The sequence below is a fragment of the Macaca mulatta genome, chromosome 9 (genome assembly GCF_049350105.2).
Source record: "Macaca mulatta isolate MMU2019108-1 chromosome 9, T2T-MMU8v2.0, whole genome shotgun sequence".
Classification (NCBI taxonomy): domain Eukaryota; kingdom Metazoa; phylum Chordata; class Mammalia; order Primates; family Cercopithecidae; genus Macaca; species Macaca mulatta.
Window position 1 is genome coordinate 83779938 of NC_133414.1, and position 14519 is coordinate 83794456.

Below are 14519 nucleotides of genomic sequence, written 5' to 3' on the forward strand. Positions count from 1 at the left end.
GAATCCTGAAATCAACTCAACTTTTATTCTGTGGCATTAGGAACCAAGATAACATGACTCCAGCTTTATATTATACTCAACTACTCTGATATAGTTCCTTTTTTTTTTTTTTTTTTGAGACAGACTTTCGTTCTTGTTGCCCAGGCTGGAGTGCAATGGCATGATCTCAGCTCACTGCAACCTCTGCCTCCCGAGTTCAAGCGATTCTCCTGCCTCAGCTTCCCAAGTAGCAAGCACTACCACACCCAGCTAATTTTGTATTTTTAATAGAGATGGGGTTTCTCCATGTTAGTCAGGCTGATCTCGAACTCCCGACCTCAGGTGATCCACCCATCTCAGCCTCCCAGAATGCTGGGATTATAGGCATGAGCAACTCCGAGACGTTTTTCTTTTACTTAACAGCAAGTAAACAGATTCAGGGAGAACTGAGATGAATAAAAATAAACCATGTAAGGAAGAATACATGAATGGTGTTCTTGTAGGCCTTGTTGACTTTCTGGTACTCTCTGAGTTTAGACATCCCATCCTTTCCCTATAGGAAAATTTCTTTCTTTCTCTTGTGCTTAAATCATGATGCTTAAATGGCATAACTTAGTAATGAGCAAACAAGATCAGATCAAAGAGTGAGAGGGGTAAGATCATATAAAGAGACCCAGGCCACCACTCTCCACTTCCAACTGTAGTATCCTCTTGGCTAATCCAAGATGTGTATACCAATCGACCAATGTGCAGCACCAGACTTTATATTTCACCAACATTTGGCTGGATTATTTTAGATGAACAGATAGTATGTCATTTCAGTACTTCTTCTTCATTGTCCTAAGGCCTAATTCATTTTTTTCTGGATATTTTATTCACTTATCTCAGCAATACTGTCAACATTTTCCTTTTAAGTGATGCTAGAATTAATGGATTTACTTAGGTAAGTCTTGGGGTAACTCCTCTTTGAAGCAGGAGAACCACTATGAGACAAACTAGAAGATAAATTTAATTCGTGTTTCCATGTGGAAGGCCTTAGATTACACATTTCTTAGGCTTGGACTTTCCATGTTTGAATCAATTGTGGAGAATAGATAATGGGATAAAAACAAAACACAATTAATGACTGTGAAAACAGATTTAAAAGAGAAAGATTGTAACAGGAACTCCAAGATGGCTGACTAGAGGCATTCAGCAATTGCCTCCTCCACAAAGAAAAACTAAAATAGCAAGAATGCAATCATACTTTGAATACAACATCTAAGACAGAACACTGGAATTCAACAGAGGAGTGTCAGGAAACACCTGCGGCAAAACAAACAAACAAACAACAAACAAACAAACAAAAAACAGGGAAGCAAGGCAGCCAGCTTGGTCAGGATCACCTGGGAGCTTGGAGAGTCACCCCAGTGTGGGAAAATGGGAAATGCCCCAGCAGTCCACATTCCCATCATGGACTCCTGCAACCCTAGTCACAGGAGAGTTCCTGGACCCCTGCAGACCATAAGGCTCCCACAGGGAGCAGCCTGGATAGTGTGTGATGGCATCGCTCCACATAGGTAGCTCTTGCTGGGTCCCACGCATACCCTGAGTCCTAAGCAGTTGCAGCACAGTGTTATTTTGAGAATGTGACCCGAACCAGACTGCATCTCTCCCTGGGGCCCAGCAGCCCCTGCATTCTTACATCCCTAGAACCCCACTGACATCTCCCTACATCCCTTACAGGACTGCAGTGGCATGAGAGTGATTAGACTCAGCAGAACAGCAGGGTCCTCAGCACTATAGAACACACAGCATCTTGCACCCCAGGGTATAGGTGGTGTAGCAGGCAAAGCAGAGTGCCCCTGGGACAAAGGGAGCCAAAGCATGTGCTCCCAGAACTTGAAACTTGCCTGCCTGGGGCTGCTGCTACTGATAGCAACTCTGCCTCCTCAGCAATCCTCAGCTTGCGCATGCTCTGAAGACTGGCTCTCCCCAGTACTGCTGCTTCCGCCAATTCTGGACCCTGCAGCACATATTTCCAAGAGCCTGAGAGCCAACTGGCTGTGGCTGCCGTCACTGAAAATAACCCTAATTCCCAGAAACAGGCCCACAGTGTACTTGCACGTGCCTCAAGGATGGATTCTCCCTGCTCATGGCTGCCATCGTGGTCACCACCCAGCGCTTTACCAGGGGAGCCCAGGTTTCATCTGGCCTGCTGACCACAGCCTATACCAGTGGCACAACAGAGGGGGCCTAATGACAGGCTTGTCTGGCCTGGCAACATCCCCCATGCCTGGGCACATTGCCTAGGGAACTGGGAATGATCTTGCCCAACCCGCTACCACTGGTATCAGTGCAAGTATTTCAGAGGCCTAAGGGCAGGCCCACTCAGCTCATCACAGCCACCACTAACAGAAGCATGTTTCATCTGTGAGCCCATAGGGTTGTCCTATCACAGCTATGGCCATTGCTCATGCCGTGCATGCTACCCAGGAGCTTAATGAACCGCATGACCCAATACTGCCACTGCCAGAACCCAAGAAAGCCACCTGGAGGTCCAAGAATTAGCCTGCTTAGACCTAATTACATTGGTGCCCATGCACACTGCCTGGGACCCAAGGACAGCTATGCTTGGCCCACCACTGAGGCCTGAGGACCAACCCACCTGCAGTTCCCATCCCCTATAAAGCCTTGCACTAACAGCCACAGCCTAAGTGACAGAGGGAATCACAGACACCACTGAGGCTCTTTACAGACAAATGAATCACATGGAGGCTACATTACTGCATGCACCCAGAATCAAAGCTAAAGTGCCCTATGAAAGCAACACTACAGATAGATCTTCAGGACCTTCCTCTACAAAAGCCAATCCAAAAAAATAAAGAAGCGACTTACACCATATACAAATATATCAATGAAAGGACAAAAGAAACATTAAATGTCAAGGAAATATGCCACATCTAAAGAAACACAATAATTGTCCAGCAAGATATTACAATAAAAAAGAAATTAATGAAATGATGAAAAAAGAGTACAGAGTAATAATATTTAAAAAGCTCAGTGCTCAGTGAGACACAGTAGAACACAGATAAAGAATACAAGAAAATTAGAAGAGACAATTCAGAACATAAATGAGAAATTTACCAATGTGATAAGTATCATAAAAAAGAAACAAAAATTCTGGAACTAGGAATTCAATGAATGAAATACAAAATTCATGTGAGAGCTTCAACAACAGATTTTATTATGCACAAGAAATAATTTTATAGTGGGAATAAAGGATTTTTTAAATAACTTGGTCAGACAAAATAGAATAAATAATAAAAAAAGATTGTACAAATCCTGTGTAACACATGGGGCTCCATAAAGTAACCAAAGTTTCAAATTCTGGGTATTCATTCTCAGAATTTGAACTCAAAACAGAAGTTGAAGAGAAGTCCAAAGTCATAGAAAATCTATTTAGTATAATGATCCTTGGAAACTTACAAATCTTAGGAGAGATGCGAACATCCAGATCCAGAAAGCTTAAAGATCCCCAAATAGATTCAACCCAAAAAGGTCTTGTTAAAGGCAAATTATAGCCAAATTGTTGAAAGTCAAATACAAAGAAAGGATTTCTAAAAACAGGAAGAGAATGATGTTAAGTCAAATATAAAGGAAACCTTATTAAATCTAACAGCAGATTTTTCAGCAGAAAATTACACATCAGGAGAGAACAAGATGATATATTCATAGAGCTGGGGGGAGAAGAACCAAAAAGAAGTCAATCAAGAACACTATACCCAGCAAAACTGATCCTTCAGCTATAAAAAAGAAATAAAGTTTTTCCCAGACAAGCAAAAACTGGGCAAATTTATTACTTTCCTGTGTTTTCATAACTCCTTTAAAAGGTTCTTATATCTGCAAGTGCAAAGATGATATCTATTATCATGAAAACACAAGAAAAGTATAAAACTTACTGGTAAACATACAAATGTAGAAACTACTCAAATAGTACAACTACAGAAAAACACCAAACCTTAATGATAAACAATAAGAAAGAAAGGAACAAAGTATACACAAAACATCCAGAAAACAATTTACAAAATGACAGAAAGAAGTCCTGACACATGAATAATAACCTTGAAGGTAAATGAATTAAATTTTGCTCTTAAAAGAAATAGCGTGGTGGCTCAGACCTTTAATGTCAGCACTTTGGGAGGCTGAGTCAGGCAGATCACGAGGTCAGGAGTTCGAGACCAGTCTGGCCAACATGGTGAAACCCCATCTCTACTAAAAATACAAAAATTAGCCGGGCACAGTGGCACATGCCTGTAATCCCAGCTACTCAGGAATGAGGCAGGAGAATCTCTTGAACCCAGGAGGTGGAAGTTGCAGTGAGCTGGATTGTGCCACTGTACTGCAGCCTGGGTGACAGAACAAGACTCCGTCTAAAAAAAAAAAAAAGATGGAGACGGGCTGAATGGATTTGAAAACAAAAACTAAAACCAAAAACAAGGACCACGTGACCCAACTATCTACTGCCTCCAAGAAACTCACTTAACTTGTAAAGACATATAGAATGAAAGTAAAGGGATTGAAAAAGATATTTTGTGCAAACAGAAACCAAAAGTGAGCATAAGTATCTCTATTTATATCAGATAAAAACATATTTAAGTCAAAAACAGTAAAAAAGAGACAATGAAGGTCATTATATTAAAGATAAAGGGATACATCAAGCAAGAGTATATAAAAATTATAAATACATATGCACCCAATATGAAACCATCCAGATATATGAAGGAAATATTATTGCATCAAAAGGGAGAGATGTACTCCAATGCAGTAGTAATTGAGACTTCAACATTCAACTCTTAGCATTAGAGAGATCATCCAGAGAGAAAATTTAAAAAGAAACATTGTATTTAAACTGCACTTTAGACCATATTGAACTAAGAGGCCAATCTACAGAGCATTTTATTGAACAGTCGTAGAATATACATTTTTCCCATAAGCACATAGACATTCTGTAGGATTGACCATGTCAGGCCACAAAGCAAATCTTAACAAATTTTTAAAAAGTTTTTAAAAAGTTAATAGCATACCAAGTATCCTCTTATGCCACAATCAAATAAAACTAGAAATCAATAAAAAGAGGCATTTTAGAAGTTGTACAAATACATAGAAATTAAACAACAATCTCCTAGACAACCATCAAGTCAATGAAGAAATTAAGTAGGAAATCAAACAAGTTTCTGAAAAAATGAAAATAAAAACACAATATACCAAAACCTATAGGATAGAGCAAAAGCAGTGCTAAGAGGGAAGTTCATAGCAATAAATTGCTACAATAAAAAAGTAGAAATGTTTCACATAAACAACCTAATGATGCACACATCAAGGAATTAGGAAAGCAAGAACAAACTAAATCCAGAATTAGCACAAAGAAAGAAGTAATAAAGATCAGAGCAGAACTAAATGATACAAAGACTAAAAAAAAAAATACAAAATATCAATAAAGCAACAAGTTGGTTTTGTGAAAAGATAAAAAAATTAAATAACCTGCTATCTAGACTAACCAGGAAAAGAGAGAATACCCAAATAAACAAAATTACAAATGTAAAAGGAGGCATTACAATTGACATCACAGAAATGCAAAAGATCATCAGACACTATTATTAACAGTTAACATTTACAAACTGGAAAACACAGGGGAAATGAATAAATTCCTGGGATCACAAAACCTACCAAGATCAAGTCTGGAAAAAATAGAAAATCTGAACAGAACAATAATGCATAATAGATTGAATCAGTAACAAAATGTCTCCCAATGAAGAGAAGCCCAGAATTGGATCCTTTATTGCTGAATTCTGCCAAACTTACAAAGAATAACTAACATTGATTTTCCTCAAGCTGTTCCACAAAATTGAAGAGGAGGGAATTCTCCCTCTTTCATTTTATGAGGCAGCATTATCCTCATACCAAAACCAGACAAGAGTACAAGAAAGAAAGAAAACTATAGGTCAATATCCATGATGAATGAGACATAAAAACCTTCAACAAAATACTAGCAAAATGAATCAAACAGAACACCAAAAAGATAATACATGTTAATCAAGTGGGATTTATCCTTGGGATGCAAGGATGACTCAATATACACAAATCAATAAACATGATACATCATATCAAAAGAATGAAAGATTAAAAAATGTGATCATCTCAATAGGCTCAGTAAAAGCATCTGATAAAATTCAAGATCTTTTCATGATAAAAACTTTCAAGAAACTAGATTTAGAAGGAACGTACCCCAATATAATATAGGCCATATATTACAAAGTCACAGCTAACATCATACTGACTGGGGCAAAGCTGAAAGCCTTTCTATCAAGATCTGGAACAAGATGAGAATGCCCACTTTTATAACTCCCTTTCAAGATCCTAGTACTGAAGGTTATCAGCCAGAGCAATCAGGAAAAAGAAAGAAAAGGCATCCAAATTGGAGAAAGGGAAGCCAAATTGTCCCTCTATGAAATGAAATTATCTTATATTAAGAAAAACCTAAATGCTCCACCAAAACACTCTTAGATTTGGTAAATTAAGGAAAGTTGCAGAATACTAAATCAACATACAAAAATCAATAGCATTTTTATACATCAGTCTGAACAATGTGAAAAAGAAATCAAGAGGCGATCCCGTTTAAAAGAGCTACAAATTTAAAAAAGCCTAGGAATAATTTTAACCAAATAAGGAACGACCTCTACAAGCAAAACTATAAAACACTGGTGGAAGAAATTGAACAAGACACAAAAAATAAAAAATATATCTCATGCCCATAGATCAGAATAATTAATATTGTCAAAATATCAATACTACCAAAATAAATCTACATTTTCAGTGGAATTCTTTCAACAGAGCAATGACATTCTTCACAGAAACAGAAAAAACAATCCTAAATATTACATATTAATAGACCACAAAAGTCCCCAAATAGCCAAAGCAATACTGAGGAAAAGAACAGGAAAAAGGACATGACACATCATACTACCTGGCTTCAAAACATATAATAAGGCTATATAACCAAAAAGAGCATTGTATGAGCATAAAAATAGACACATAAACCAATGGAACAGAATAAAGAACCCAGAAATAAATCCACACATTTATAACTAACTGATTTTCAACAAAGTTGGGAAGAACAGACACTGGGGAAAGGATGGCTCTTCAATAAATGGTGCTGGGAAAACAGGATAATCATACTCAGAAGAATGAAACTAGCCCCCTGTCTCTCACCATATACAAAAATCAAATCAAGATCAGCTAAAACCTAAACGTAAGATCCAAAATTATAAAACTACTTGAAGAAAACATAGAGGAAATGCTTCAGGACATTGGTCTATACAAAGATTTTATTGCTAAGTCCTCAAAAGCACAGGCAAGATAAAAATAGGCAAATGGGACTATATTAAACTAAAAAGCTTCTGCACATCAAAAGAAATAATCAACAGAGTAAACAGCCTGTTAAATAGTAGAAAATATTTAATATTTGAATTATTTAAATATTTAATATTTAAAAATATTTGCAAACTGTTTATCTAGTAAGGGCCTAAAGTTCAGAGAATACATGGAACTAAATTCAACAGGAGAAAATAATAATCATCCCATCAAAAAGCGGGCAAAGGACATGAATAGACATTTCTCAAAAGAAGACAAATGACCAACAGGTATATGCAAACATGCTCAACATCACTAATTAGCATGAAAACACAAATCAAAACTACAATAAGATATCATTTTACCCCATTTAGAATTACTATTATTAAAAGGAAAAAAAAAAAAAACGCTGGCAAGGGTATGTTGAAAAGGGAACTCTTATACACTGTTGATGGGAATGTAAACTAGTATAGCCATTATGGAAACCAATATGGAGATTTTGCAAAAAACTAATAGTAGTACTAATGTATGATCTAGCAATCTCACACCTAAGTATTTATCCAAAGAAAAGCAAATCAGCATATCAAAAGGATACCTGCACCCTTATTTTTATTGTAGTATTATTCACAATAGCAAAGATGTGAAATCACCGTTAAGTGTTCATCAATGGATAAATGGATAAATAAAATGTGGTTTTATTTACACACACACACACACACACACACACACAAAATGAACACTCAGCCATAAAAGAATGAAATCCTAACATTTACAACAACATGGATGAGTCTGGAGGACATTATGCTAAGTGAAATAAGTTAGACAAATATCATGTTCTCCTCCATATGTGAGAGCAAAGAACATTGCTCTCGTGGAGGTAGAAAGTAGAATGATAGTTATCTGAGGCTTGGCATGGTGTTTGTTGGGAATTGGGGGGATAAGAGAGGTTGGTTAATGGGAGCAAACATACAGTTAAAAGAGCAATTCAAATGTTCAGTAGTAGAGTAGGATGACTATAGTTAAAAACAATGTATTGAATATTTCAAAATAGCTAGAAGACTTCAAATATTTTCAACAAATAGAAATAATACTTGACATGATGGATACCCTAAATACCATTACTTAATCATTACACATTCTATGCATGTATAAATAACAAAACAATACATGTACCCCATAAAAATGAATGAATTTTACCATCAATAATTTTTTTTAAAAAATAACTAAAATATGGCAACAGAAAAAATGTGAAATATTAAGTCAGCCTGCTGATAAAAAATGAACTGTTAGATACATATAATATCCAAAATAATATGTTTCTCCCTAGAATCAGAAAAATACTTTTGTCTTGAGGTATCTAGTTCTATGAAGGGTATCTCTAGGTTGAGTTTTACTATAATAAACACCTGGGAATGAAGATCAAAAGGTCTTCATCTTCTCTGGTGTATTTCTTAACACAATAGGCTGGCATTAAAAAAAATTATTTAATACTGGAGTCTAATAGTGATCTTTTCAAAATCAAAATATTAAAACCAGCAGCCAGCCAGGCGCGGTGGCTCACGCCTGTAATCCCAGCACTTTGGGAGGATAAGGCGGGCGGATCAAGAGGTCAAGAGATCGAGACCATGCTGGCCAATATGGTGAAACCCCATCTCTACTAAAAATACAAAAATTAGCCGGATATGGTGGCACGTGTCTGTAGTCCCAGCTACTGGAGGGGCAGAGGCTGGAGAATCGCTTGAACCCGAGAGGCGGAGGTTGCAGTGAGCCGAGATTGCACCACTGCGCTCAAGCTTGGCGACAGAGTGAGACTCCGTCTCAAAACAAACAAACAAAAAACCAATAGCCGTTCTTTGGGATGCAAATCTTTTACATATGCGGGTGGATGGATGGATAGATTTATACATTTTTTCATGAACCACCATAGCTAATGTTTATTTTTTCATCAACACCACAGCTAATATAATATATATATATTATATTATATATATATATATTTTTTTTTTTTCCCCAGGGGCAAAGGACCACTAAAGCATACAACCGATGTGATCTATGCAGCGAAAATGATATCAGAATCAGGATCAAGGATGGATGTCCTTGCTCGGCAGATTGCTAATCAGGTGAGTTACTTACAAATGGACATGGTAAAAGTTCATGCTAACTGCTCTTTGCCATTAGAACATTGATTTGGGCAAAGTTAAATTTGTACTCTATTCAACCACTTTTTCTAAATTATAATTGAATTTCTAATAGTATTAATACACTAGGTAATGGACGATTATAAGGAAGCTTAATTATTTCTTAGGGCAGTTTTTATTTTAGCTTAAAATATACTCAAATTATTTCTAGTATCAGTTCTTCAGCATCAAATATGCACAATTAATTTTAATCAATTGTAATTACAAAACCGAGTTTTGTTGTTGTTGATACATTATATTTCCTTCTTTCTTTTATGGTTATGTATTTTTAACATTTATTTTCATTATGTTTTATTTTTAAATGACATATAATAATTGCATTTGTAGAGTACATATATTTCTATACATGTATACACTGTGTATTGATCAAATTAGGGAATGGGCATATACTATTCCTCAAGCATCTATCATTTCTTTGTTTCGAAAACATTCAAAATCTTCTCATATAGCTATTTTAAAATACACAATAAAGTAGTAACTATAGTCAGCCTACTATGTTATAGAAGACTAGAATTTCTTCCTTCTATGTAACTGTATTTTTGTACCTTTAATCAACTTATTTTTATATTCCCCTCTCCACTACTCTTCTCTGCCCCTGATAACCATTATTCTATTCGTTAATTCTATGAGATCAACTTTTAAAACTCTCACATATAAGAACATGTGGTACTTGTCTTTCTGTACCTGACTTATTTCACTTAACATAATGTCCTCCAGTCTTGGTCATGTTGCCACAAATGACAGGATTTCATTCTTCTTTGTGGCTGAATATTCCATTGTGTTTGTATACCACATTTTGTTTATCCATTCCTTCATTGGTGGACAATTAGATTGATTCTAACTAACTGATTGACAATTAGATTGTGAGCAGTGCTGCAGTAAGCATAGGAGTGCAGCTATCTCTTCAACATATTGACTTCCTTTTCTTTAAATAAATACCCGGTAATGAATTGCTGGATCATATGGTAGTTCTATTATTAGTTTATTATTAGTAGTAGTCGTTTTTAAAGAAAACTCCTATTTTCCATAATGGCTGTACTAATTTACATTCCTACCAGCAGGGTATAAGAGTCCCCATTTCTCTACATTCTTGACAGAATTTATTTTTTTTCTTTCAATTATAGCGATTTTAACTGGGATAAGATAATATCTTATTGTGGTTTTGATTTGCATTTCCCTGTTGATTAATGATGTGGAACATTTTTTCATATAACTATTGGCCATTTGTATGTCTTCTTTTGAGAGATGACTACTCAGATCATTTGCCCATTTTTAAATTTGTTTTATTCTTCTGTTGATTTGTCTTATGTATTCTGTATTTTAGTCCCTTGTCAAATAGTTTGAAAATATCTTCTATCATTCTATAGGTTGTCTTGTCACTCTGTTAATTGTTTTCTTTGCTGTGCAAAACCTTTTTAGTTTGATATAATCCCATGTGTTTATTTTTACTTTTGTTGCCTGTGCTTTTGAGGTCTTAGCCATCAAATCTTTGCCAAAATCAGTGTTCTGAAGCCCTGTGTTTTCTTCTACTAGCTTTATAGTTTTGGATTTTATGCTAGGCCTTTACTTTGATTTGATTTTTCCATATGGTGAAACGTAGGGGTCTAGTTTCATTTTTCTGCAATAGATATCCAAATTTCCCACTACCAGTTATTGACTATCCTTTTGTCAGTGTGTGTTCTTGACACTTGCTCAAAATCAGTTGGCTATAAATATATGAATTTATTTTTGGGTTCTCCATTCTGTTCCAGTGGTCTATGTGTGGGTCTTTTTATGCTAGTATCATGCAGTTTTAGTTACTATATCTTTGTAATATATTTTGAAGCCAGGTAGTGTGATGTTTCCAGCTTTTCTCTTTTTCTCAGGATTTCTTTGGCTATTCAGGGTCTTTTGTGGTTCTATGTAAATTTTAGGATCTTTTTATTCTATCTATGTAAAAAATGTCATTGGTATTTTTCTAGAGGTTACACTGAATCTGTATATTGCTCTGGGCAGTATGGACATTTTAACAATATTAATTCTTTCAATACATGAATAGAGGATATCTTTTTTGTCTTCTATTTCTTTCATCAGTATTTTATAGTTTTATAGTAGAGATTTTTCACCTCTTTAGTTATATTGATTTCTAGGTGTTTTGATTTTTGTAGCTATCAGAAATAGGATTGCTTGCCTGATTTCTTTTTTAGATTGTTCACTATTTGTGTGTAAAAATGCTGTTGATTTTTGCATGTTGATTTGATATCCTTCCACTTTATTGAATTTGTTTATCAAATCTAAGAGGTTTTTTTGTTTGTTTGTTTGGTAGAGCCTTTAGGTTTTTCTTAATATAAGATCATGTCATCTACAAACTAGGACAATTTGACTTCCTCCTTTCCAATTTGGATACTCTATATTTCTTTCTCTTAGCTAATGGTTCTAGCTAGGACGTTCAGTTCTATGTTGAATGAAAATGGTGACAGTGGGTAGCCTTGTCTTGTTTCAGATCTTATAGGAAAGGCTGTCAATTTTTTTGCTTATTTTTGCTCTTCAAAAATCAATACATATTAAAATGTTATAATGGTAGGTTTTCTGGGTTGACAGTATATTCTAATGTAATATTTAAAATTCAAAGAAAAATACTATTTAGTAGAGTACTAAAGATAATACTAAAGATATAAAATGCATAAAGTGCATAATTAATATAGAGACTGGTGTTTATAAACATTTTGGTTTCCTTTTTTTAGATTTCTCATGTTTATTTCAGTATTTCTAAGCAGCTGCTACATCCTTAGAATTATTTTACACTTTAATTGAAAAATCTGTTGCTTTCATTATTGTGTTGAGATATTCAATTAATATTTCAGACTGGGGTATAATATAATTTTGTGGCTTTTATATTGTGTTCAACTTCATAGTACATATTTATTTCCCTTTTGGAAAAAAAGGGGGATTTTTTGCAACTATTTCATATTATTTCTTGCTTATATAGTCAGAGGGAAAGGTTTTTGGGCTTCTTTTTATAATGATTACTATTGTTCAGTATGCTTATACTCTCTTTCTTGGATAATGAAGCACTCTCTCCTATTAAATATTGTATTTGTGGATATAAGGAATAAGAAACAAAGACTAATTATAATAAACTAATAACATTCCTAATATTAAAGAACACATGTCTTTCCATGTTACTTTATTATAAAATTTTATTAATCCTGTTTTTTTAGCATTTAGTATTTACGGCAAAAACAAACTCTATCCTAATATAAGTCAAAATTTCTGAGTTTGATTATGTGACTGAAGCCTATATATGCCCATAGTTTTCTTTATTTTAGAATTTTATTGCATTCAGTTTTATGAGAGACACTAAATCTTAGTGAAAGAAGTGAAACCATAGTACATTAGACATATTTACATGTATTAATAACTTTTTAAATACTGAATGCTTCCTACCATTTTTTCCTGTTTACTTTGAAACACCCAGTTTTCCAAGTTGACATAATTGTGTCATGTTGAAGGTTTTTTTTCTTATATTGATAATCTTTCATTGGATCAGGTTGCCTTGAACTAGGTACTTTTATAACATGATTTTATCAAACTATGTCATTGTTTTTAGCATTATTCAAATGGCATGGGAGAAAGCAAAAGTATCATCTTACTTCTGAACAGTTTTGACATTTTAAAAGAAGCTTAGAGACGTAGTCACTGACTAATAAAGAACTATAGATGACTCTTTTTAGCCTTTTCCATTTCATACATAAAATAGTTTCAAATTAATTACTTTTGTTCTGAAGAAATACAGTTCTAAGCAATCAAAATTGAGAATGAAGAAACTGACTCAGTTATTACAGTGACCATCTAGGGAGGTTGTCTATGAATGTGCTTCTGACATTATTATTTGATAGATTAATAAATTTTAGGCAGAAAATAATATCTGAAATTGATTATGAAATGCAATTGAGTAATGTAAGCAACATGATTTTCAGTGTCTATGTATATTATGAAAAAAATCTGCTGGAACATTGATTGCTTTCTCTTTTGATCAATTTAATAGTTCAAAAATAATACATTCTAGTTTTAATTTTTGCTGGTGTATCAGAAGGTCAAACAGTAATTTCCATTCCAACTAACATTAGATTTGAAATTATATCTATATATTTAAATTATTTAAATGTATGTTTTTATATATCATCTATTACATATATTATTAGACCAATTTAGTTACATTCTGTAAAGTTTCAGAGTTAAAGTTCATATGTAGAAAGAATGAAGCAGAATTAGATTAGCTGATGCTTCTCATTCTGCTTGCTTGGCCTTTTTATTTTTATTTTTCACTTTTCCTTCCTCCATTGATGCCTTAAGAGCATATTTATTGTGTGTGTGCCACACACAATTCACTACTTTGGCACTGGCATTAGCTAGTTAGAAAGAGAAGAACTAAAACCTTCTGCTTAAGTTTATTTTTCCCAATCATCTAACCGTCTCAAAATGGTGGTAGCTTAAGTATGCCATCTAGGACATATTTAAGTCTTGTAGAATTTTAGCACAAATTTTGTCTCCTTTAGACAGTATCCTTGTATAAAACAAGATTGTTATAGCTATTCTTAGCTATAACAATTCTTAAAAATTCTGCTTGTGAATTAAACAGAATAAGTTGGAGAAGTAAAATACGAATCCAAGATTTCAGGCTTTCGGTACGTATTTTTTTCTATTTCTGTACTCTACATTGTAATTAATCATATTAGCAGATATTCTAAATTAGACAAAGTAACACCTCATAAGGTGGGGATAAAGCACAAAAAGATTTTAAATAGTTATAGAAGCAGTATAACCTAGATCGGAAGGAGACAATAGGAGCCAAAATAAAATTAACATCTGCTAAATGTGTTTTGCACCAGGACAGAATAGTATTAGACTTTCGGAACACCGGGTGATATTTAAGGAGCCTAATTACTTCCTCTTTGTAATTTTGCCAAA

At 34.5% G+C, this 14519-nt stretch overlaps 1 protein-coding gene across 4 annotated transcripts in view; it reads left to right on the forward strand.

The window, feature by feature from the left end:
• The window catches only part of CTNNA3 (catenin alpha 3), a 1846283-nt gene that overhangs the window by 1764914 nt on the left and 66850 nt on the right, over window positions 1-14519 (forward strand). For all 4 annotated transcript variants that reach the window (XM_077946706.1, XM_077946707.1, XM_028827066.2 and 1 more), the window contains one exon: window positions 9386-9491. In XM_077946706.1, coding sequence (XP_077802832.1) covers window positions 9386-9491 — 106 coding nt within the window. The remainder of the gene's footprint in view (window positions 1-9385; window positions 9492-14519) is intronic.